This window comes from Somniosus microcephalus, chromosome 5 (assembly GCF_052327205.1).
Source record: "Somniosus microcephalus isolate GS21.2 chromosome 5, FLI_Smic_1.0, whole genome shotgun sequence".
Taxonomy (NCBI): Eukaryota; Metazoa; Chordata; class Chondrichthyes; order Squaliformes; family Somniosidae; genus Somniosus; species Somniosus microcephalus.
The window spans coordinates 274,381,250-274,408,259 of record NC_140991.1 but is presented as its reverse complement, the minus strand read 5'-3'; the positions used below and the strand labels follow the sequence as shown (position 1 = coordinate 274,408,259).

The 27,010-nt window shown below is 47.1% G+C and overlaps 1 protein-coding gene across 5 annotated transcripts in view; it reads right to left on the bottom strand.

Annotated features, from left to right (window-relative positions):
- Nucleotides 1-969: 969 nt before the first annotated feature.
- The window catches only part of LOC147117737 (oxysterol-binding protein-related protein 10-like), a 338,647-nt gene continuing 312,606 nt past the window's right edge, over nt 970-27,010 (bottom strand). For all 5 annotated transcript variants that reach the window (XM_085988973.1, XM_085988974.1, XM_085988978.1 and 2 more), the window contains 4 exons: nt 21,696-21,882; nt 12,486-12,668; nt 9,144-9,297; nt 970-1,814 (listed from right to left, as the gene is read on the bottom strand). In XM_085988973.1, the coding sequence (XP_085845099.1) occupies nt 1,767-1,814; nt 9,144-9,297; nt 12,486-12,668; nt 21,696-21,882 (572 nt within the window). In that variant the 3' untranslated portion in view covers nt 970-1,766. The remainder of the gene's footprint in view (nt 1,815-9,143; nt 9,298-12,485; nt 12,669-21,695; nt 21,883-27,010) is intronic.

Here is a 27,010-nt window from a genome sequence, read left to right as displayed (position 1 = left end):
TGCTGTTAGAGTTAGATGAGGAAGGATGGGAGGAGCCTTGAGTGGAGCATAAACGCTGCCATGGACTGGTTGGGCCGAATGGCCTGTTTCTATGCTGTATATTCTAGGTAATTATATGTAATCTACACTGTATGATTTTGAGGTGCTGTATTGAAATGGCTACCTACTTTTATATTAGTAATTATTCTGCTCCAATTATTTTTGTGAATTTCAGTATCACCCCGACTTTCACATTTGCGCTCTGCCTCTGTGAAAGTACATTTCTATTTGTGGTGCTTTTCTCCCCCAAATTAAATGTCACATTGTATTACAATACTATTAGAATACACAAAGGCACTACTAGAATTTTCCCGGCATCCACTATGGAATCCAAAAATGACTCCCATTCGAAAAGTATGTTTTCAGTGTAAAGCCCAAAGGCAAAACTGCCTCAATGCTTGATCTGAATGGGTCTTTCACTCTTTTCGTGTGATCAAATGGTTTTCCCAGGGAATATTTTTTTTTGAAAGTGTGTGATGTGGAGCAAAAATGCTGATCCATATTAGAAGTTTATGTTAGCACTGCGATAAACACCTATACGTTTTCCATTCATTGTGTGTAGGGACTGCACTACTGACACCAATGAGATGCCAGTGCTATCAATGACAAGTAGGTGACTTACTCGTTGGTGCATAGGTCTGCAGAATTGGAAGAGTGCATAATATAAATGTACATGTGGATGCAAAATTACAAGTGAGTGCAAAGGCAAGAAGAGAACCCTGTATCATAAGGGTGGAATATTTTTGTGTTTAGCTCCAAAGTCAGACAGCCATCAGCAGTCCTTATGAGCTTCAAATTATAAATCAAGAAAAAATATGTACAAGTTAGACTAAATAAATGTAATATCACAGTTGACTATTGTTTTGCTTTTGAGATAAGGGCACTTTAAAAATTCTTAGAAATACAATAAGGAGAATTAAACTGTCTATTATTCTGAATGTGAGAGGAGACAATGTTAGGGATGTTGGGAGGATAAAAATCAGGACCACCTTTAATAAAGAATTTTCATTTTGCAAAAGTTTTAGTGAATTCTTCTTCTACATGGGGACTAAATGGTCCTTTCTGGTTAGTTAACGGGAACTATAAAGTTCAGCTGCATGTCACATCCTTATGAACACCAGGTACAAATAGTTGTGTTTCTCAGTAGATGCCTCTGTTTTTTCAAACTACCATTAATTTTGAATAGTTTAAGAAACAAACCAGATCTAGTGACTTCAGTTGTGCAAGTGATGAAGCTCACTGCAGTAAAAAGGGGTCCACATGCACTCTAGTGCTGTATGCTATAAAGTTTGTGTAATGGCATGCCCATTAACCACATTAAAACACATCATTCGGTTCAAACACACAGCCTAAAGTGACTACACCAATGGCACATTTCTTTATATAAGTGCGAAAAAGGTCTTTGCAAGTGAAAAATATAAAATCTTAAACATTAAAATAAAATTTCTCCATCATTAACATTTCAATCCCTCACATGCAGGTGTCACATATATACAGGACAGCTCCTGAATAAATTTCTTTGGTGAACCTGCAACTATTTTTAATTCGATACACAATATAGTTTCTTGTTCTATACAAGTTAATTGTTTTATACAGCGTAGTCAGTTTTTAGCGTTTCCTTTTTTTTGTCTTTTAAACATCACCTCAGAATTATTTGCAGATGACAAATGGCAAATCGGAGGAAATCTGAGGTAGGTGGTAAAGGTTAAGCTCAGTCTGTCAGCCTGTCAGCAGTGTGTCTTCCAGAGGGGACTATAGTACACCCAACCATCTCCCTAGTATGGAATCGAAAAGTTAGTTAGTTCAGTAGCACAACTGGGTGTAAAAGGCACAGCACTAGTCCAGCAACAGCAAAAATTCAGGATATTCTATAGTATTTATTAACAGATGGAAGGCCAGATCAGCCATGAGCAATAATGTCATGAATTGTTAATCGGATCATGAGTGGAATTTTACTGAATATTTTGCTGATGGACATATGATGTTCTGTTATGCCACAAGCAGGGGAAAAATGAAATGCTTAATATAAGTGTCCCAAGAAAGGCATTGTAACATTTCCTATGCAAAATAATAAACTCTCTGTGCTTTCTCCAATCCATATTCAATGTTGCTTTAATGTTGGCCTATGGTGCGATTTAATATGTATTATGCACACTGTATTATGCACATTGTAAAAAGAAATCAAACGTTGGCACTATCCCGTCAGAACTGCAGCCCGGAACGAGAAATTGCAGCCTCAAGGGAGAAGCCCACAGTGAAGGAATTAGTGACCTTGCAGGCAGACTATATCAAAAGATACTGTGCATTTTAGCTACATCACAAGCTCCATCCAGTCTGTTTTACAAAAAGAGAGCTGGTCAAGTGGTAGATGCAGGAATGCTGCTAAGGTACACCAGTGCAAATTACTAGGATATGTTTATTATGAATGCGTCAAATTGACGGAAAATATTCTGTTTTCCACAAATTTGGGATGATAAGTGTGAGAAAAAACAGACATTCTTAATGAATCTTGAGTTGTAAGTAGCTAAAGGAATAATCCAAGGAAAACTCAAAAATCATATGTAAGCCTTTCCTGGTGAACCATTTATACTTGCCTTTCTTATACAATTTAACGTAAAGAAATTTCCAGTGGCCATCCTACACCCAGTATCTGGATCTTATGCTCATTTTCAGAGCACCTTCGGTATATAATGACATTGAGAGACGGGGGTGGGGTTTACTTGGCGCTGAATCAAGCACACCCTAATTTCAGCACTGGTGGCCTTTAACATTTTACTTAGGTACTGTAGTATACTGCATCCCAGCAGGCAACACTGTCAGACATTCCATCTCAAATATTTCATCTCTAATGCCCTGTTAAATTTTCGAAGTTATTCAAGAACATATGGCAAGTGATTTGTTTTCCAAATACTACGAAGCAGAATTAAATCAATTACATCATTCCAATTTTTATTTTGTTGCAAATTGCTATTGTAGTCCTTCTAGAGTTTGTTAATGTAACAACATTAGAGGGAGAAGATTGAGTGAAGTATAAAGCAATTCATTCTCTTCATCATTACATCAAATGACCTCTGAGGATCGACAGTAAATGAATGGTAAGAGTATAATGAATGGAGTTAAACACCTGAAGCTATTGGTGATGCTGTGACAATCGTTTAGCTTTAACCCTTAGGAAGTATTGTACCTTCCTGTTAATAAGGTCATAAACAGAGCAAACAAGCAAGTGATTTCTTCTGTTGAAATGTAACCTACTGGATAACACATTTATCAGTGTTAAGGTTTTCTTAAATTTATTCTTCAAAAGCTTTCTCAGCCTCTCCCAGCAACATGGCTTAGAGAGGTGTTAAAATCCCTCGATGGCCTTGCTCCTCCCTATCTCTGTAATCACCTGCGTCAACACCATCGGCAACACCTTCACCGAAGCATACGAGAGCATGGGCCTTACACTAAACATCTGTAAGACAAAGGTCCTCTACCAACCTGCCCCCGCCACACAGTACTGCCCCCCCGATTATCAAAATCCACGACAAGGCCTTGGACAACGTGGACCACTTTCCATACCTCAGGAGCCTACTGTCAACAAAGGCAGACGTCGATGACGAAGTCCAACACCGCCTTCAGTGTGCCAGTGCAACCTTCGGTCGCCTGAGGAAGAGAGTGTTTGAAGACCAGGACCTCAAACCCGGCACTAAGCTCATGGTCTACAGAGCAGCAGTGATACCCGCCCTGCTGTATGCCTCAGAGACATGGACCATGGACAGCAGGCACCTCAAAGCACTGGAGAGGTACCACCAACGCTGCCTCCGCAAGATCCTGCAAATCCATTGGCAGGATAGGCGCACCAACGTCAGTGTTCTTGCTCAGGCCAACATCCCCAGCATCGAAGCTTTGACCACGCTCAATCAACTCCAATGGACGGGTCACATTGTCCGCATGCCCGATACGAGACTCCCAAAACAAGCGCTCTACTCGTAGCTCCGGCACGGCAAGACAGCCCCAGGTGGGCAGAGGAAACGCTTCAAGGACACCCTCAAAGCCTCCTTGAAAAAGTGTAACATCCCCATCGACACCTGGGAATCCCTGGCCCAAGACCGCACAAAGTGGAGGAGAAGCATCCGAGAAGGCGCCGAACACCTTGGCCTAGAAATTCATTGACGCCACTTTTGGGGCGCTAAAGTGGGGCGTCCGCTAAAGTTAGCGTGCGCCTCCAAATCTAGGCCACTTCTCCGATATTCATTAGCTTCGCCCTACTAGTTCGGGCGAGCGCTAAAACTGCTGTTGGACGCCTCTCTTTGGGCGCTAAGCCGGAGGTGGTGATCGATAGCGCCTAGGCCGGGCGCAGCGCAGGTGCGGCCAGCAGACACCCTGGCGCCGGCCAGCTCTTAAGGGGGAAGGGTCGACTGTGTCTGCTGCCACGCCCTGGATAGTGGAGCCCTCCAGCTAGGCCTGAACACTGCTGCTGGACCCAAATAGCGCCTGAAGACATGGAGAAGGCCCGTGAACGTGCGCAGCGCTTCTCAGAGCGTGATCTGAGTGTGCTGCTTGCTGCTGTGGAGAAGAGGCGCCATGTTTTGTACCCGGACAATGGCAAGAAGGCGACGGTCCGCGTCTACAGGAGAGCCTGGAGGCATGTCGCCACCAAGCTGTCAGCCAACAGCGACGTCCCCAGGACCGGTGCCCAATGCCGCAAAAAGATAAATGACCTCACACGCATTGTCAGGGTGAGTACCCTTTCCAATGACCTCCTCATCCTTGCATGTGCACCTCACATTATGGGCAAAGGGACCTGAAAGCTCTAACGGCCAGCCTTCATCCAGCAGCTATGGCACAGGCATGAGCATCAATTGCACATTCTGCACTGAACACACTGGCCAAGCTATTCCACCATGGGAGGCAGTGCACAGCAGATCATGGCGACACACTGGCCAAGCTATTCCACCATGGGAGGCAGTGCACAGCAGATCATGGCGACACACTGGCCAAGCTATTCCACCATGGGAGGCAGTGCACAGCAGATCATGGCGACACACTGGCCAGGCTATTCCACCATGGGAGGCAGTGCACAGCAGATCACGGCGACACACTGTACTTAGAGGCCGTCCTTTCTCTTGCAGGCCAAGCTGGCGAATAATCGCAGGAGCCGGACTGTGACCGGGGGAGGACGACCCCATTTCCAGCCACTCACCGACCTGCAACATCGCGTGGAGCGCCTCATGGGTCGCCGGGTGATTGGGCCCGTGGCATGTGGAGATGCCGACCCTGTTCTGGGAAGCAATGGTAAGGACATCACCTTTTGCACCTCTCGTCCCACTTGCGCATCAGATCTACATCCTTTGCCACTGTCCGACCAATGCGCTGAATGCCACCACTCATGCATCCCGCACTGACGCCCTCTCCTCACTCTAAAGCTACTCTTGTGCCTTCCTGCTTTCAGATGGTCAAGAGGAGGTCCCTCAACTTGCCAGTGACAGACCCTCCGAGGAGGAGGAGCAAGAAGAAGGCGGCCCATCAGGGGAACCCTCAGCCGCGGCCACCCAGGCCAATGTAGGGGACACGTCTTCCCTGGAGGGCAGCGTGGCGGAAGTGTCGAAGGGGAGGGGAGCTCCTGGGACCTGCGTGCTGCAGAAAGGCGGGAGGGGGGTGGAAGCTCGGCGGCCTTCTCCCCAGAGGGGGGGATGCGTCGGAGGGGAGTCCAATTGCTGGGCCCAGCGGCCTCCAGCAACGCAGGAAGGGTCGGCCAGCTCGGCGGCCTTCTCCCCAGAGGGAGAGTCCGGCCTCCAGTCAGGAGATGCTCTTCGCCGAGGAGATGGAAGGCCTCGAAGACTTGTCCGCGGACTCGGAGCACCGGCACACGGAGCTCATGGCGGTAGTGTCACGGTTGCCTGAGTCCATCGATTCCCTCTCTCGGAGTGTGGCCGAGTTCGGGCCCTTAGAGGCCACCAGTCGGGCGGAATACCGGGCAGATCTTGCAGCGACTGGCCAGGTGATTAGTGGTGCCGTCCAGTCACTGGCTGCTCTGCTGCGGGCAGTGAACAGGTCAACACGGGCACTCACTGCTGCCACACTCGCTGTGTCAGCCAGGCATCGCCAGGGCACCCGGCGTGCTGCAGCAGCACATCGGTCTGTCCCTCGGCAGATTGGTGCGCATGCTGCAGTGCTGGCCCGGGCGAGTGCCAGTGTCTCAGGCGACCAGCGAGCGCCTGCCATCCGCCAGCTTGCCGCCATTCCTCCAGCCGCCACTGCCACTCCCTCAGTGGAGCTGGCAGGAGCTGCTGCAGCGACTGATGCTGGCCAGCCACAGCTGCAGCAATCAACAGCCGGCCGCTCGACGCCCAGACCTCGACTAGGCCGACCCCCAAGGGCATCTGCCGTCACGACATGTGCCCCTCAGGAGCCTGCCCCCAGCCTTGCAGCAGCCAATGACCTTACTTTGAGGCGGAGCAGCAGGGCGGGCAGGGGCCACCCAAAGATGGCCAAGGCATCGCCCTAGCGGGCCAAATATTCGAATGTGTGGCCATTTGTGTTTGTTTCTTGAGGCCGAGAATTGGATGTTAGTTTTTTGAAGGCCGATGATGTGATGTTTGTTTTGGACGAAGGCCGACAATGACGGCCATTTTAGTTGCCCTATTTTGTTAATCCTCCCCAGGTTGTGGGAGCGAGTAATGTGTTTGAGTGTTTTTTGTGGCTTTCCTCTGTTTTTGGTTTTCATGTGGGAAGGGCCCAGAGTTTGTACAATAAAGCATTTTATTTATTGACATTGTCCATGTTTGATCTTTGAAGTGTTTGCTGACGGCTTGCGGAGCGGCTGCAATCATGTTCTATCATTGGCGCAAGCCATTCCCTGACAGGGGGCCTAGAAGTGACGTTCAATAAGCCGACGGCGGGCGGCCCTTGGACCTTGTGCGTCCCTCCTGGGCTGGTACTCCTTGTCCTCGTCGTCCTCATGCTCCTCCTGCTCCTCCTCCTGAGGTGGTGGTCCAACGTGAGGTGGCAGTGCCTGAGTCCTGCGGATAGCCAGGTTGTGCAGCATGCAGCAAACGACGACGAATTGGGAGACTCGATCCTGCGAATACTGGAGGGCTCCCCCGGAGCGATCGAGACAGCGGAACCGTTGCTTGAGCATGCCGATTGTTTGTTCTATGAGGTTCCTCGTCGCTTGATGGCTCTCGTTGTATGCCTCTTCAGCAGGGGTCGTGGGCGCGCGGAGCGGGGTCATGAGCCAGGTACACAAAGGATAGCCTTTGTCCCCGATAAGCCATCCTCTTGGGGGAGGCTGTGCCTGGAACATGTCAGCCACAGTTGTCTGTCGCAGGATAAAGGCATCGTGGCTGCTGCCTGGAAAGCGGGCATTGACAGCTAGGACGCGCTGCCTGTGGTCACACACCAGCTGTACATTGAGGGAATGGTAGCCCTTCCGGTTGCGGTAATCCTCAGCATGCTCAAGAGGTGCCCGCAAAGCCACATGCGTGCAGTCAATGGCGCCCTGCACCATGGGGAAGCCCGCTATTCTTGCAAACCCCACTGCACACTGCTGCTGCTTGTCCAGGGTCATGGGGAAGGAGATGAATTGATGTCTCCTTCTGAAAAGGGCTTCGGTCACCTGGCGGATGCAGCAATGCACGGCGAACTGGGAGATGTTAGCGATGTCCCCAGTAGCGGATTGGAAGGAGCCGGAGGCATAGAAGTTGAGAGCCACCGTCACCTTCACTGCCACCGACAGAGACGTCCTGCGCATCAGCTGTGGCTGCAGATCTCTCTGAAGCAGCCGGCAGATGTCTGCAACCACCTCCCTTCGGAATCGCAGCCTCCTAACACACATCGCGGCAAACATGGTCAGATAGGAGGTCTGCTGGCGGTATACCCTGCGTGGGTAAGGCCTCAGTTGGCGACGCCTGTTGCCCCCTCCGCGTCTAGCCAGGGCTGCCACTCTCTCACGGCGTCTGTAAGCCCTTCTGGCATAAGGCTGAAATTCAGCATTGCCACCCAATGCAGCCCCCATTATATGCTGGCAAGCACTGAGCTCTGAATGAAGGCTAAGATAATTGGTGAGCTCTGGCCTGAGCCAAAAATACCTGTCCAAGTGTTGGTCCAAACCAGTAAACTCTCCTCCTTGGTCTCTGTCCAAAAAACCATTGCACAAGAGTGAATGCTGCAAAATGGCTGGCCTTTATACTGCTGGGTAAGTGCCCTTTAATTAGCGCTCCCCCGGCCCGGCTGGGCTGTGTACCGTTCCACTTCACAGTCGCTCGGGACGCCCGGCGCACAATGGGCCGGCGCGAGTGAAGTTCCGGTTTGGGGCGCACAAAGGGCGTTGCACTATTATATGACGTCATGATCTGCGCGCGCAGCAGGGCGCGCGCTAAGACTTTGCGCCGGCGCTAAATGTGTCCTGAAGTTGGGGAGAGGCGCAGATCGCGCTGCGCCCGGGCGATAAGCGCCTAGTGCTCGAGATCTACTCCCCCTAAGGCGCTAACGGCTGGCGCGCCCAACTGAATTTCTAGGCCCTTGAGTCTCTTCGCCAGGAGCAAGCGGAAGCCAAGCGCAGGCAGCGCAAGGAGCGCATGTCAACCCAAGCACCCCACCCACCCGCCCCTTCAACCACCATCTGCCCCACCTGTGACAGAGACTGTAGGTCCCGCATTGGACTCATCAGTCACCTGCGAACTCATTTATAATGTGGAAGCAAATCATCCTTGGTTCCGAGGGACTGCCTAAGAATCTCCTGCAGCCCTACAACCCGCCGAGAACTCTGCTTTCCTTTATCTCTGGCCTGTTGTGAATCCGCCACTTCCTTCACCCCACCACTGGCGGCTGTATCTTCAACAGTCTAAGCACTGGAATTCCCTCTCTGAACCTCTCCACCTCTCTCATCCTATAAGACCCTCCTTAAAACCTACCTCAGAGAACTCAGCAGAATGGCAGGGCCAAACGGGAAACCCAAGACTCTAATGCAGCTTGCTGGAGCTCTATCATGTAATGCCATTGTAGCAACCAACTAAATATTGGAATTTATATATAATCTATAGTCAGGTTATACAGAATATGCCGGGGCACTATATCATTTTTTTCTGGGTTGGCTGTCAAACTGCAGGGATTTTAATTACCTCTTTTAGAAAATACTTTGGTTTCCAAAGAGTGTTTGTTGCTGCTCGTTGCCTCTCCTCAGCTCTCTGCCGCTCCTCCAGAAGGTGCTTGTTCTCAGTTGCTGCATCAATATTGCCGGCTTTTAGTGCATTGGTAACCAGTTCCCATAGACGTCTAAAAAGGAATATATATACAGCGATCAGGAACTCAGGCCATTTAAAAAATCTCAATTACCATACATGTGACAGAAATAGAAACAGTGGGCTGGATTTTCTCAGCGGTGACGGGATGGTGCCGGGATAGCTGGTTGCCGGGTTCTGTTCCCGCTCCCAGCTGCAGCCGCTCTGTCAAAGGGATTTTCCCTTGATTGCCTTGTTAAGCCCGCCCTGTGGGCTTCCCGGCCAATTAACAGGAAGCGGGTTTGATGATGTCATTTGATGATGTGTCAGCGGCTGGTTTCCTTAAAGAGACCACGGCCACAATGAGTTTAACAGTTGTTCTGTCAGTGTTTGACAGCATTGAGGTGCTGTAAACACTGACGAGCACTGCACAAAGGTGGACGGTTGCACCCAGGCTCTCCAATGACTCCCTCCATATGCTTATGGAGGGAGTCACAGCACGCAGGGAGGTTCTCTTCCCTTCCAAGAGCAGAAGAGACCTCCCCAGGACACCAACGCAGCCTGGTTGCACATTGCACAGGAGGGCAAAAGCAGGGATGTCGTCAGGGGTTCCTGGCTGCAGTGGCGCCAACCTTTCAATGATCTCAGTGGATCACGAAACGTTACTGCAAAGCCACACTCAAACTCACCCTGCTGTGCCACTCAACACATCCCTATCACTCTGCCTTCCATACCCTACTCCTGCACATCCTTACTCACACCAACTTACCTTGCACCTCCACCCAGCCCTCTATCTATTTTATCACTTCCCCATCTCACTATCCACCCCTCACACTCACCCTCATTTACTGCATACCAACTAACAACACACAAGGGTAGCCACTTGAGAGGTTTAGCCAATGTTCATGTGAAGTTTCTGGTAATGTCTTGCCATACAGTGAAATCTATATTTTCAACACTGCCCCTTATTGGACAGATCTGTGCGTACCTTGAGAAGTTTCTTACTGAGTTCCAGTGAATGCTGAGACATAACTTCCCCACCCCCGCTATAGTGATGAGTGTGCATGGAATGGCTTGGACATTAAAGAGATGCTTTACGGTGCTGGTGTGGGATGGTGTCAACCTGACGCATCATGTGGCAGCCAAGGTTAACAGCGTCAAGTGAAGTAAATCTGGCCATAGTGTTGCCATTGCTGGCCTCCTGTGCAGCAATGTTGCCCTGTGTCCTGTGCAGCATCAGGTGATGGCGGAGAAGGTTGGTGTTCTTGGTGCTGCTGGTGTGCCTGGTGATGTTGGTGTTGGGGCTGAGCGTGGAAGGAATCAGAGGAGCATGGTGAGATAGTTTCTAGGGCACCGATGTTGCTGCAATAGATGTCAGCTGCAGGTGAGATGACAGAAACGATCTGTCAATGGTGAGAGAGGTTGTTCCAATGGAGAGGTTGTTCCAATGAGGTGGCACTGGACATACAGTTGGCTCTAATCACTTGCAAGCTAAAAAAATCTTTATGGGGGAAAAATTGAGTCGCGCCCCCTCTGGGGCGCTAACTTCGCCGGGGCGCTACTTTTAGCGCCCTGAAAAAATTAGCATCCCCACGGGCAAAATTGAGTGGTAGCGTCCCAAGAGGGAAGCGGGGCGCTACTGGAAGCACCCCGCCTCCCTCTTGGGGTGCTGCGAAGGAATATCGCGCCGCTATGTGCTGCGGTATTGCAGGCCTTCCTCCCCTTCTTAAAGGCATTCCGCGGGGGGGGGGTTGCTGGTCAGGAGGCCGGGGACAGCAGCGGAGGCCGGTGCTGGCAGGCGGCCAGCAACACAAATGGCCACCCAGTACCTCGCCTTTGAATAGCGCCGCCCCGTAGGTAAGTCAGGGGGCACTACCGAAGATTGCAGCCAGTGCGCGAGCGGGGCACAGTGGGGCGCTAACGGTTACCGCCGCTAACCTCCCGCTGAATTTCGCAGGAGGCATTGGCGGCGCCGTGCCAGTTGCCCTATAGGGCGCTAACGGGAGGCGCAAAGCAACCAAATTTTTCCCCCTATGTGTCTCACCACTTCTGCAGCTGTCAGCTTATCAGATACATCAGAGCAGACTCAACTCAGGCCAGGGTGAGCTGGCGTGTTCCCCAGGCAGCGGGTAACTCATGGGGGAGCATGTAAAATTGGAAGTAAGCCACAAAATACCATTAAATTGGCTCTTAACAAGCCATTTAATGAGCTCAATTGTCTTCCCCGCTGCTTGGTGTCGGATCAGTTCTCCACTGACAGGCCCGACACCTGGGAGACTCGCGTGGAGGCAGGTTGACAGTGGGTTTCCTACCTGCTGTCAATCTTTGCTATTTTGACCCAACCTCTGAGCGCCAGCAAAGTCCAGCCCAGTACCACAAGTCACAAATGTGGTGTTTGCCATTTCGTAAAATATTTCACTCCATTATGAAAGGACAGTATCCTTGTGCTCTAAAATATTTATAATCAAGCTCCATGATAATAAGTAAAGTACACTTGAGCAAAAGTAACCCTAGCACCTGTGGCTGTGATCATACCTGTGTAAATATGAAGGTTGGATTCCTGTTTACATCTATGATATAATATACCAACTGCATTGTCAACCACCATTGCAGTTTCCCACTTCAAGCACAACATTGAAAGTAAATGAAAACCCAAATGGGGAACTGGGCGGTACAGTGGGTTAGAAACCGGCCTTTCACCTCTGGGTTCAAATACAACTAGACTGATGGAATGGAATCCACCTGTTAGCTGTTGGAGTCCTCCAATGTGAAATGAGCTGGGGCAGCATCAACCCAGCTCCCAGGAGGCATGGGGCTACAGCACAAAGATGGCACAAATTCATTTGGCCTAGTATGGGGAAAAAGTGCCACACAAGTAGGAAGGTACTCTTTTGAGGTTGTAGCAGAATCGAGAGAGCTTTGCTCTGAATCTGGCTGTGCTGTAACAGACCGAGGAGTGCTTGGATCTGACACTGGGTGGCTGAAATGGAAAGTGGTCCATTTCCCAGTACTGACATTCCTGACCTTGAAAAAATGTTTTCAGTTGCATGTGGATTAAATGATTTAGGCAGTCATTGGGTTTGATATGAAATATAACTGTCCAAGCAAAGATATTTAAATATGAGAACTAAAAATTTGCAGTTCAAATATGCAACACTTGTGGGCTATAGGGTTTTGATGCCTGAAAGACTAAATATGACTTGGCAACATCACTGAATTTATAAAAGCTCAGGTTCCACACACCTAGATTCGAACAATCCTTGCTTTTTGACAGGTCGTATTTTCTTTCTGATTACTGGCAGTTTGGTCGTATCAATCACTTTTGTTTCCCTACTACTGTACGTGAATTCAAGTGTTCCATTCCATTCTCCCTGTGCCTTGCATACAATTGTATTTGTGGGATTATGCTTCACTTCAGCTGTAACTCTGCAAGCAGAAAGTAGAAATCAATTAAGAAAGTAAATAGAAAGGAAGAAGCTGATCTAGAACTATTTAGCAAAATAGTTAAATAGTGTCAAATTTAAAATTCACGTTCTTGTGTTCAAATCCCTGCATGGCCTCGCCCTTCCCTATTCCTGTAACCTCTTCCAGCCCTACAACCCTCCGAGAACTGTGCGTTCCTCCAATTCTGACCTCTTGCCTATCACCGACTTCCTTCGCCCCAACAATGGCAGCTGTGGCTTCTAGACCCTAAGCTCTGGAATTCCTTTCCCTTAACTCCGCCTGTACATCTCTCTCCCCTTATTTAAGGCACTCCTTAAAACCGACTTCTTTCACCAAGCTTTTGGTCACTTTGGCTCGGTGTCCATTTTTGTCTGATTACACTCCTGTGAAGTGCCTTGGGATGTTTTACTATGTTAAAGCGCTACATATATGCACATTGTTGTTAAATGTTCCTTCCTCTTCATTCTTTGCTAAAGGGCATACTTTTCAGCCAGATTAGAATCGTCAGAACGAAATCAATCCTCTGTTGATATTCTGATATTTGGTTTTGTCTAGCCCTCAAATTCTCCTTCCTTCTTGGTGGCCTACATTTAGCTCCACAAACTGATGAGAGTGTAAACTGCACACATAAAGCTGTGCTGACTACTCCATGCTGCTGCTCACCTATATAATGAAAAACCTCCACAGCCCCCACCAACACTTTTCAGCTGTTATTAAGTATACAGAAGGGAAAAATTGTTCTGCACAATCATATTCCATTGTGGAATGTTTTGATTCAGCAACAAATTAATTCCACCTGTCCAGCCTGCAACCAATGAGCTGCAAAATGAGTCTTAAATTTTTAATAAGATCCTTTCTGTAACAAAAGTTACTTTTATTACTTAATTCATAGTTAACATTAAAATAATATAACCACAAGTAAATACAGGATATCATATTGGTACAGTACTCGATTAACATTTTCTCATACTGCAAGTGAGTTAGAAGAATCCTGGACAAATGCAAGAGCTTCAGTATTCCATTATGGACAATGAATTCAAGATGGGATTTATTCAATGATCTCACGCTCCCGGTGCTTGCTTAACAGGAGCATGGGTTGGGAAATGCATACTACAGTGTAGCCATCTCTCCAAACTGTGCTCCCATCAAGTAAAGCAATCTGCTGGGAATGCAGGATAACTGAATGTACTTTAATCTTCCAGGTGCAAAAGACATCATAACCAAGACAGGGGTTTGTGTCTGAATTCCATGACGAGTTAACTGCCTTAATTGTGCTGTCCTACTGAAATAATTCACTGAATCTATAATATATAATAGGTAGATTTCTTTAAAAATTAAAGATTGTATAGTACTTTCTACTAAAGGTACTCTCCCTATGCTTTCCTATTCAAATGATTTTAAATTACCTAATGCCTCTGTTGATGTAGGGGAGATTTCATGCAAATACAATTTAAGTTCACATATTGTAATGCCACGGCCTAAAAGAGATAATGCATTTTTAAGACAACTTATGCCACAAGTTTGGTGTTTGCGTGCACACCTTTATTGAAAGCACTGGCATTTACACACTAATGCTTTGTGCAGTTTTTAATGACTTCATTATCTTTGATTACATTATCAAAATAATGAGTTATAAATATAGACCTGCACTCATTTTGTAAGTATGGGGAGAATTTTAACCCCCCAAAATGGGCGGGTTTGGGTCGTGTGGGAAGTTAAAGTGTTAAAAATCTGAATCCCGATCCCAACCTGCCCACTGCCTATTTTAACAGAGGCAGGTTGGCACTTTAAATATGATAATAAGGCTGGAAACCTTGGATTTAACCTGCTTTGCACTTAACCTGTGGCCGGCCGGGGTTCCCAGGCCTTAGGACCCTGGCAGCTGCAACGAGGCGAGGACAGCCTCGGGGAGCATTCATTGTGGGCTGGGAGGAGCAGGTGTGCTTCCCCCCCGGACCCCCAAGACCCCCCACCATCAGCCCCCCCGGAGTCAGGGCTCAAACCTACCTGCGGCTGCGATCCCTTCTCCATCGTTCCCCACTCGACGGAAGCCAGCCTGTCAATCAGGCTGACCTCCGGATGGGGAACCTGTCATTGATGTCACACGCACGCTGTGGTGTGGGCGGGGAAACCGCGTGCTACTGCACCCGCCACCACCACCCCAGAACATTAAAATTTCCTCCTTTGTGACTGCATTCAGGATGGACCTGATACAAATCACATTGAATTAATGGATGTTTGTTCCCTTTCAATCTGCCATCCCAATGCTAGTGAACATCTTGATAATTCTCCAGTAGAGTTTTTTTTTTTCTCTCCTTTTTTTCCAGACAATTTTCTCACCTCCTTCTCGCCTAAAAGCACTGAATCCATGCTTGGGTACAGTTCTGCAGGTCCTTCTGGCATTTCACCAGGGCATTATTGCTGAGACTTGACAGTGAGTTTTGGTGGGCTATTTGACTGTGGGGGTTCACAGCCAAGCCTGATCCTGACCTCACCTGACACTTCCAGCAGAGGTCACTGGATAATGATCTGCAGGGGGTGCTAACTGAGTTTTCTCTCTCTTTCTCCAGGGGTGCTGAAGTTAATTCTAGCCTTCTTACTGCTGCCCCACTGAGATGAAGTAACTCAACTGGGGCTCGAACCTGGCACCTTCCTGATCTCTCTGGCTTAGTTACTGCCTTAACCACAAAGTCATAGGAGAAGGTATTAAAAGACAGTTTACATTTTTAATCACAGCACAAGCTGGAAGGGAAAGGATGTAAGAATCTGGTCAAGTGTGGATAGAGCCACCTAGATTTAATAGCTACAGTACTACTGAAATAACCTGAATTTTAACAGTCACTCAAATTGTGATTTGAAGAAGAGAAATGAAAAAAAGCTGAAGTGAAAGAGAAATTAACAAAGATAAAATTATTGACATTAAATAAGTTACTTGCAAAGAATAAATGCTTATTGTTTGTGGACATAATGTCACAAATGTGGTCTGTAAACTGATGAGTATCCAATGAAGCAGAAACAGGTTACTTTTTATCTGACACTATTTATCTGAAGTTATTTTGTTCATAGACAGACCACATCAAAGGTTATGTCTAAAATGGTGCCTGTCTGGTGCTACCTGAGTTTGACCACATTGATATCCAAGGTGATAATACCTGCTGCCACTTTTGTGAGGTTAATACAATACTGTACATTTGTTGTATATGTGACAGCTATTCCATTTAGGAGCAAGCCACATAAACCAAGTGTGAAAAGTCATTGCTTGGAAAATATATTTTGTATCCCAAAGGTAACCATGTGGTACGTTCTACAAATCTGATGCATAATGACGTGAAGGAAAAAGGCTAAATATCTGACTCATCGATGACTGGATGTTGGACAGGCAGTCAGACAGCGCAGCAATAGTAATTGAGTTGAGAGTGGTGGCGGAGAAGTAAAGCTGACCCCATATTTACAGATAATGGCCAGAATTTTGCCTACCTCGGCGGGTCCGGTGTGGGCGGTGGCCATGGCTGCTGGCTCCATCCCGCTGCTGAAAATGAACTTATGTTAATAGGGCCTATTAAACCCGCCCAGCGCGTTACCCAGCCCAATTAAATGGAGCGGGTCTGGTGACGTCATTCATGACGTGTTTTCAGCCGGGATCTTTAAAGGGACCATGGCCACATTACATTTGACGTTTAATCTAACATAGTGCTGTCAGTGCACTACAGCATTGGAGTGCTGCAAACACTGACAATGACTGCACAGAGGCACCCAGGTACGCCAATGACTTCCATATGTTTATGGAGGGAGTCAGAGCACGCAAGGAGGTCCTCTTCCCTTCCGGTGGGCGGAAGAGACCTCCATAGTAGTCCAAAACAGCCTGGTTGCAGATTGCAGAGGAGGTCGCAAGCAGGGATGTGTTCAGGAGGATCTGAGTGCAGTGGTGCAAACGTTTCAATGATCTCATTAGATCAGGAAAAGATAGTACAAAGCCACACTCAACTTCATCCTGCTGTGTGTCTCATCACATCCCCATCACCCTGCCTTCTCTACCCTACTCCTGCACATCCTTACTCACACCAACATACCTTGCACCGCCACCCATCCCTCTCTATTTACATTATCACATCCCTATCTTATAGAATCATAGAATGGTTACAGCACAGGAGGCCATTTGGCCCGTCGAGCCCATGCCGGCTCTCTGCAAGAGCACTACAGCTAGTCCGACTCCTCTGCCCTTGCCCCGTAGCCCTGCAAATTTGTTTCCTTCAGGTACTTATCCAATTCCCTTTTGAAAGCCACGATTGAACATGCCTCCATCATCCTTTCAAGCAGTGTATTCCAGATCCTACCCACTTGCTGCATAAGAAGTGATCCTGCAATTTTTTCATTAAGACATTGGGCCAGATTTTACGATAAGAATAATGGTGAGGCTAACAGCGCTCACTGTTATAACGGGATAAATTGGACAGCAACTTTTGGCGTCCATACATGCGCAGTTAAACGTGCAAATCAGAAGATAATTACCGCTGAACAACCTCTTTGGCCCTGAAAATTTAATTTTACAAGTGTGGAGTCTCTCCCTCAGAAGAAAATTAGTGTTGAGGTTTAAGAAAAAAATTAAATTTTAAAAATCTTATTTTTTCTTTCTGTCTCTTTCATCTCTCTCCCTTAATCCCATCTGTATTTCACAATCTTTATTTTGCTATCTGTACATCATTTAAATCTAATTTAAATTTCCTGCATTATACTTCCTGGTTTAGAGGCTGCGTGTCTCAGTGAGGATTCTTCAATCTGTTGGTTGAAGAGCCTTGCTGTTTCTTTCCAGCTCACAGACACCACAGATCCACTGTAGAGGGTGCTGTGCTGAAACAGATGCCAGATTAGAGCAAGTCTGCGCTCTAAAGCCCGTAAAATCTTTGTGGGCAGCTGTCAGCGAGGTGAACGGCGAGCGCTGTTCCTTCGCCACTGACCTCAAAATCCGGGCCATTAAAATCGATGGGGATTAAATGCTGCTGTTTATATTCTGGTTTCAGTTGAATGCGGTAACGAGGTTTCCTATTTATGGAAAAAGCAAAGAATTCTTTACATTTCTCCAACCAACTAGTTGTAAAGTTATGACTGAAGTGGCTGAATGTGTGGATGATGTCCTGGGTTCATGCGTCCTGTTATTTAGTGGGACTTTGGATACCACAGAAATGGTTATGGGTGGAGCTGGCTCAGCTGTCATCAATTATGCATGGGACTGGAAGCTATGCAAGGTCAAAAATACCACTTCATACATGGAAGAAGGGAACATAACACAACAAAAGAGACAAATTTAATCAACAAGTGCAAAGAGGCAAGTGAACAGAACTGATAAAACTGGCAATTAAGTGTTTTGGAATGTGGGAATTCTTCCAAGTAAACTCAATGACTTTGCATTTTTCATGCAAATAGCTTTGTTTAAAGATGTACTTCAGCTTTTGGATTATTTTTAAGGTTTTTATCAGCTGGACAAAAAAACTTATATAAATGTGTTGTTGTGTGGATAAAACCTATTTTGCCTCCTGATGAGACTGTCTCTTACTTTTACTAATAAAAGACTACGGTTGTAAGAAACCTGTGTTTTAAAGGACTGGATTTTACCTGCCGAGACGAGTTGGGGGCGGGACTGCTGCCTTCCGGGTTCTAGTCCCGCCCCCAGCGACATCTGACGAATAGACGCTATTTTCCCTTGATTGGCCTTGTTAAGCCCACCCTGCGGGCTAGCTGGCCAATTAAGGGAAAGCCGGTGTCAGATGATGTCAGTGCATGACGCTTCATCTGCCGGCTTTCTTAAAGGGACAGGCCCCTAATTTTTTGACAGATGAATTGTCAGTGTTTGACAGCATTGAGGTGCTGTCAAAGACTGACAATCACTGTCCAAAGGTGAGCCCTTGCACTCAGGCTCACCAATGACTCTCTCCTTAGAAGAAAACAGATGGCAGCTGCATGTGAGATGGCAGAAGCCATCTGTCAATTCTCCCGATCAGATGAGGCTTCACAGAAACATCAAATCTTGTCACCTGCAGATACATATAAACAGAATAAAAATATTTTCTCACTACATTCCCTCACCTGTCATACTTACCTGTGCACCACTGCACCCATCACACTACCTCTGCAGCTGTCATTTACACACTTACACTGCAGCAGACCCACAGCCCGCCTCACTGACCCTGGCGGGGTTTCCCGCCATCGGGAAGCCCGCATCAACAGGCTGAAAATGGGGAAATGCCTCGTAACTGCCTGTTAACTACCCGTTAACAGGCAATTAATTGGCTCTAATCCCCTTACTGCCGCTAGGAGACGGGTCCCTGCACGAGTCGGGGACCCGCTCCCAATTTTTCCCATTTTCCCAGCAGTCCTGCCTCCAAACCCGCCTCCTCAGGGCTGGGAAAATCCAGCCCATAGTGTTTTAGCGCCTGTGGGAATGAGTACTGAGGAAACATGACTAGGAATCAGAGCTAGTAATGAAGCCTTGAACCTAATGGGTAAGCAATTATAAGGTTTTTGTTTAAACAGCCCAGTTTTAAAACGTCTATCCACATATCTCTAGCATTCTACCCGTAGAGATTTATCTATTTAAATCTGGTCTTAGTTGGAAGGGCCTTTTTGCAAACATATATACAAATAAACCCAAAACCCAACCCATGAGTAGGAATGTGCTGTGACTGGATGATGGAATTGTTGCAGAGATCCAGGCCAGTGGTCTCTTTTGGAACAGCAAGTATGCTTTGCTCGTTTCTCTCATTTGACCTTTTTACTTTTGAGGTGAAGTAATATACAGATAAGATATCACTGCATGCATACTTAAGTCAGTGAGAAATGAACTTCAGACTAAAAAGACTTGTATTTATATAGCGCCTTTCGTGACCTCAGGACGTCATAATGCACTTTACAGTCAATTAAGTATTTTGGAAGTGTAATGTTGTAATGTAGGAAACAGCATGGTCCCACAAACAGCAATGTGAAAATGATAAATATTTGGCCAGAACAGTGGGGAGAACTCCCGTTTTTCAAAATAGTGCCATGGGATCTTTTACATCCAACTGTGAGGGCAGATGTCTCATCCAAAAGACATCACCTCCGACAGTGCAGCACTCCCTCAGTACTGCACTGGAGAGTCAGCCTAGATTATGTGTTCAAGGCTCTGGAGCAGGACTTGAACCCACAACTTTTGCGAGAGAGCTACCACTGAGCCACAGCTGACTACTTCGATGTTCTCTCAGATGACCACTGCTTGTCAGGCTTACCAGTACCTGCTTCCATTGGTAGGGGGGAACAAAAGGCGACAAGATTTGTTACGTGGAATCCGGCTAAAAACGTCTGAGAAATACTGGTTTATCCTTCCTGTGATCTTCATTCAGACATCAGAGCTAAGAGTTCAGATAGGGCTGCTGTTGTGAACACTATTTGCTAATTAAGGAGGATAGTGGAATAGAGAGCATGGTTTGTGTGCTCAGAGGCGTTGGTAAGTGTGAAAAGTACACAGATGATATAGTAGACTCAGTAAAAGAGAGAGCTTAACTCAAAGCACGTTTTGAGAACTGACTGGGAAAAGTGATGGGAATTGGGCTAGTAAGCAAATGCAAAAAGAGCAGTGGACTAACACACTAGGTAACAGTACTAAATAGGTTTTAGGTACTGGATAACACTAAGGATATTACGTAGAAAAAGGGAAAACTGAGGAAAAGTCTGAGCAGTTTACATAAGAACATAAGAACTAGGAGCAGGAGTAGGCCAATCGGCCCCTCGAGCCTGCTCCGCCATTCAATAAGATCATGGTTGATCTGATCCTAACCGCCAATCCACTATCACAGAACCATCTCCTGAATCTAACAGAATTAGACACATGAAATAGGAGCAGGTTCAGGCTACACGGCCCCTGGGCCCGCTCCGCTACCCACAGGGCCATGACCGATCTGAACCTAGACTCATGTCCAAATTCCTGCCCGCTCCCCATAACCCTTAATTCCCTTTACTTCTAGGAAACTGTCTATTTCTGTTTTAAATTTATGTAATGATGTAGCTTCTACAGCTTTTTGGGGCAGCATATTCCATGGACCTACCACCCTCTGAGTGAAGTAGTTCCTCCTCATCTCAGTCTTGAAAGAGCAGCCCCTTATTCTAAGACTATGCCCCCTAGTTCTAGTTTAGTGGTATAAGATTAAAATGAGGTGAGGAAAAGGGAGGCTGTAGTATTAGGAGATCAGTAGTAACTAGAGCAAATACCAAACAATTATTTCTTAAATATTGGAGTAATTGATTTGCTTTTCTTCAAATTGAATTGTTTGTTAAAGATCGCTCTGAACTAGCCAAACTATTTTGTTCCCCCCCACCCACAGGTAATTTTAATTACTTTAACCCCTCTCTTTTGGCCTTTACATTCTCTGCCTGAGCAGCATGGTAGGTAACTTGCTCCCAAATCCATGGCTTCCCATTAGAACACTGAACCATACGATCCACGTTACTTTTCCTGGGATTTTTCCTCACCATTGTACCTCAGTCGAACAACATGGCTGAGACTGGGAAGTCACTGAATAGAGAACTGTGACCCAGCATTGTAAAGTTGGTAACACAATATATTGTCCCTCCTCCTGGTTTTTGCCAGTCTTTTAAAGAAAGACGGGGTAGATTTTGACATTGTGCGATAGTGTAAAATGGGTGAAAACGAATCAGCAGACTGTTTTACATTTCTACCGATTTTTATTTCTATTGACTTCAATGGATTTGCTATCGCCTGTTTTACACTTATTGTAGAAAGTCAAAATCTATCCCATTAAGTCTAAATTGGTATATTACTACAAGTAGTTAAGAAACTGCCTATGAGGAACTGCTAAGCACCTCAATTGGGCAATTGTGGCTTACAGTGATTCCAACCAGTGTTAGAAAGCTGAACAAAATAAAATACCATCCACAATTTACAAAGTCAGCTTTTTCTTCAGCCAAACACTGTTTTCACAATACTGTACTATCACTGCGTACTAAACATTTGTAAATTACCTGTGGACCTTCCCTCCATAGAAAGGTTTGGTGTGGAATGTGACAGCAGCAGAGTAGCCAGACTTGGCACAGTTAATACTGACTTTGCCCCCCAGTTCTACCCAGGGGACCGTCAGTATGGAACGTGCATAGGCACAAGGCAGTGTGAAAACATACTCTTCATCATGCTCGCCAAGGGAAAGGACACCTAGAAAAGATGGGAAGGCATTGAAAACTGTAATGATACAAAATATGGTCATATAAAACTTATCATTGTTCAAGTGAACAACAGAGATAGTCATTTTCTGGGAAAGAAAATGAAAGGGACAAGTTATACAGATTATGCATTTTATACATCTACCTTTCTCTGCATGTGTTGTGTTGTTTCTGTGCATTTTATGAAAAATACAGACTGAAAACACACGTGCAAGTTTTATTTAAGGTGGGCTGCATTTTTTAAAATGATAACAGTATTAACATGGCTGTAACAAAGTGTTAATAAGTTGAAGAATAATTTATTTTACATATTTCCAATGTTCTATGTGCTAGTTTTAGTGCTGGTCCTGATTCCTGTTCCTCTGGCTTCCCGACTTTGTTCTAGTTTGCTCCCGTTGGTCCAAGACTTTGAAACCATAAAACAGATGGTTTCAGTCCCAGGTATTAGCTTGTGGGTAAAATGTTGCTCTGCAGCAGGACTGATAAAGAGTCTTGAGCAACATTTTTACTTGGCTCTTTTTAGTTAGAATTAGCTGTGTGTGTCCAACACATGAAGGACCACATGTTTCCTAAATGTAAACCAAGAGAGAAAAATTTGAATCCGACAAACGTAAAGTTAGTTGAGGTCAAGCCTGAATCATGAACTTATTGCTGGGAATGATGTGAAGCTACCTCTTTACAGCTGTGGTCTGTAAAACATTACAACGTGTTCTGCTAACATTTCAAAGTTTAAAATGTTCTTTCCTCACCCATTTATGCAGCTAGCAAATTTTAATGCAAGATTACAACTCATCTATTTAAGATTGTTATGACTGAGTCGATTTCGATATTCCTGAAGAGAGTGCCGTGGTTCTTGTTTCTTGGTCACGCTGATTTTAAACAGAGGTAGACCGTAGGGAGTATATTTTCCTCCAGTTGCAAATTTTAGCAAAAAGTTGCCACCAGTCACGTTGACTTTTTCATGAACATCAGCAACAGGAGGAAAGCATACCCAAAAAGATGAGCATTCAGGGTAATTTGTACTCTGGGGTCAGTAACAGCATTCGTTAGATCAGCACTTAAAAAAAAATCTTTCAGAACTAATCCACAAGTTAAAATTCACAATAACAAAAAAAAAATGAAATAACAGCAGCTAAGGTTCGTTATAGTATCTGTCCACAGAATTTTACAAAATGTAAAACATAATTGCCAGATTAGGGTGCACACAGGATTCGCCAGTGGTCAGCAATGAAAAATATGCACTGGCATTGCACTTATTGGGGAAAAAGAAGGATTTGCTTGCACAAGCATAAATAATAGTCATTAGATTTGAGTTTCCAACCATATGCTTGTGCTACTGTAGAAACGGAATCTAGGCATAAAGTGTTTCTTTTAGCATCAGGTGGATAAAGCACCTAGCTCTCTCTGATTGAGCCATTCTCCAGAGCAATCTTATCCAGGCCATACAAGAGGAGCAACCGCATCTTATGCAACGGCAAAAAGATACACTGGCATGAGGTTTGAAGGAGCGTATGCAGAGGAATGGGCTGGGGAAATTAATATCAGTAGTTCCAGCAAGTAGTAACAAAGGTCAAAGTCAATAGAAATTCATTTATCAAATCAGCAGAAATGTTTCCAGGTAGTGCAAGTGACCAGGCATATTTAGAAGATGCTAAAGAAGGTGCAAAACTCTCCATCTTGCTTTCAACAGTCCTGTACAACACTTGCGAGCTACTATCAAGTCCAGGAGCATATAACATAATATATTGCATGAAAGATTTTGAATTGACCTTGTCACATGCAATTGCTGGCTGCAGTGCACAGAGAGCAGCAGACATATCCTCATATTGCTCCTCTGACACAGTCTTATTTAAGTCATGCTCCTGAGACTTCCTTGTAGGGCTGCAGTTCACTGCACTGAATAATAAAATAGTATTGAGAGTGGTGATAAATTGAGAAAGTTTTCATTGTCATGTAAGGTGTGTGGATCTGAGGAGCGAACAACAATGAGATGAAAGTTGTGGGTTTAATCGTATGATTCTGTACAACAGCAGAACCCCCTGACTTAAGCCAGAGAGGGGGGAATAGCGGACCCAGATAAAGACCTAAGGGTACATATATGGAAATAATAAATATCTCTCGATATGAAAGCTGTAAACTACACATTCAAATGAGACCTCATATTTGTGGCGGATAGGGATTGGTGGATTGGATCACTGTAGTAGATGCTGAACAGCACTCCTTCTCTTTGGCAACTGAAGTGTACATTCAATCTAGAAGATATTTGCCCAAGCAGCAATAAGGTGAATTAGAGGCCCCGATATTTACGGCGAGTTGGGGAGGGTGTGGGGGAGCGTGGGGAAAACCTGGCAAGGCTGAGGAGGTAGAGGTCCTGCCGAATTTAATGACAGTACTTCATTATAACTTTTTCTTCCGTTTCCTGCCCGGACGACGGGGAAACGGTGGTCATCAGCTGGAGGCCGCAACTGGAGACCCTTGCGAATGGTCCTCGGCAATCGGGAGGGGGGAGGGAGTGAGAGGTCGGGGCTGGGGGGTGGGGGTGAGAGAGAGGCCATTGTGGGATGAAGGGAAAGAGAGATCGGGGTTTGGGGGGGGGGGGAGGCGATTGCGGCAGGGGAGAAATCGAGGTTGCAGCTGGCAGGGGGGAAACTGAAGGCTTCCTTGAGGGGTCGGGGGAGCACTCCTGCTCCTCCTGGCCCACAAGGAGTGCTGTAAAAGGCACTTACCTTCTTGAGCCTCCAGCTCCTGCCTCCCTTTTACTGCCAGTTTCTCGAGTCCTGGGAAACGCGCATGGCAACTGTTAAATTTAACCCAATTGCACTGTGGAAGCCTGATTTAAATATGCTAATGAAGTGCCCTGCCTCTCCATGGTGGGACACTCACATGCCATAAAAATGGCGATGGGCACGTACGCATACATTCTAAAATCAATGACCAGGGTGTGGCGGAGCCACTAAAGGACTCAGACCGTTTGTATATAATTCCCTTTAACAACATATTAGCTACAGCCTGAGTCTGTATCTTTATGTATACTGTTTACTTGTATAGAGCATGATTACTTTAACAGCGCGGGTAAACGCAATGACGTCACGCCGTACATCACGTGATCCCCCACTGGCGGGAAGAACGTGATGACGTCATGACGTCAACCACGGGACCAGCCAGCAGTCCTCGGGGAGCCTCCGAACTGAATAGACCTACAGTCGATGTTCTCCTGCAGTTACTTGTTTAAACCTGTTAGTTTCCATTAAACTTCGTTTTGTTTAAGCGCCTGAGTGGACCTCAGTCTTTGGATAGGAACTAGACATTCCTACATTGGTGACCCCGACTTTTGCAAACGGTTTTCGCAGAAGATAATCAATATGGAAACGAACGCCGTTACCTTGAAGCTGCCGCAGTTCTGGGAGCAACAACCAGCCGCGTGGTTCATCCAGGCTGAAGCCCAGTTCGCCATCAGGGACATCGTTGCGGATCAGACCCGTTATTATTACGTGGTCTCCGCCCTCGACAGCGCCACAGCCTCGCGGATCGTCAGCCTACTCGGTAGTCCGCCTACTGATCGCAAGTATGACACCTTAAAGGCGCGGTTGCTGCAGGTCTTTGGGCTCACGAAGTCGGAGCGCGCGCGCCAGCAGCTCGCTATGCCCGGTCTCGGGGACTCCGAGCCGTCCAAGCTCATGAGCCAGATGCTCACGCTCCTCGGGTCTGAGCTGGAATGCTTCCTCTTCAGGGAGCTATTCCTTAGCCTACTCCCGCAGCAAGTTCAGGCTGCCCTAGCCAGGTCCGAAGTCACAGACTGCGCGGAGCTTGCTGCCGAAGTGGACAAGATCTTCGTGGTGACACAACAGCACTGTGCGGCCATGAGGCGCCCCTCCCCCACAGACGCTGCTCCAGCTCCTCAACCAGCGGGGTTGTGCTTTTACCACGCCCGTTTTGGCGTGAAAGCAAGATGCTGCTGCCCTCTCTGCAGTTTTTCGCACAAAAAAAACATCTACAGACACCCTGGCAAAAGAGGACCGGGTCTAACAAGCGCCCCGCGGCCACGATGGCCATCGGAGACTCAGGGAAGCTTCTCTTCATCACCAACTCCCTTTCTGGTCGACGTTTCCTTTGCGACACCGGGGCGCAGTGTAGCATCCTACCTGCGTCAAATCTCAATATACTAGCTGGGGGCCACGGCCCCGCCCTCGTGGCGGTTAATGGCGCGGCCGTTCGGACCTTCGGAAGGCGGCGGGTCCAAGTGTGTTTCGGCGGCCAGCATTTCCACTGGGAGTTCATCATGGCCAAAGTCACGCAGGCCATCCTTGGGGTGGATTTTTTGTGCGCCAACGGCCTCCTGGTCGATGTCAGGCACCGCCGGTTGATCAATGCGGCCACGTTCCACTCCATCCCATGCCACCGCGGTAACGCCGTGCCGCGCACTGTCTACTGTGCAGTCCCACCTCCAGACGACTTCACTCGGCTCCTTGGAGAGTTCCCGGATCTGACCAGGCCCACTTTCTCCTCCTCGGCTACTAAACATGGTGTGGAACATCACATCACCACCACCGGCCCCCCGGTTTACGTACGGGCCCGACAACTCGAACCCGGCAAGCTCGCGGCTGCGAAAGCGGAGTTCGACACGATGGAGCGGCTGGGGATTATTCGCCGGTCGAATAGTCCCTGGTCTTCGCCTCTCCACATTGTTCCGAAACCCGGCGGCGGATGGCGGCCATGCGGCGACTACCGACGCCTGAATGACGCCACTACTCCTGATCGGTACCCGATCCCGCATATCCAAGATTTTTCGGCCTATTTGGCGGGAAATACCTTTTTTTCGAAAGTCGACCTCGTCCGCGGTTACCACCAGGTCCCTGTGCACCTGCAAGACGTCCCGAAAACCGCAGTCATCACTCCATTTGGCCTGTTCGAATTTCTGCGGATGCCATTTGGCTTAAAGAACGCTGCACAGGCTTTCCAGCGCTTAATGGACTCCGTGCTTCGGGACCTAAAATTCCTCTTAGTCTACCTCGACGACATCCTCATCGCCAGCCCCAGCAAAGAGGAGCACTTCTGCCATTTGCGTACCCTCTTCACACGCCTCAGTCAACACGGTTTGATTATCAACCCGGCCAAGTGCC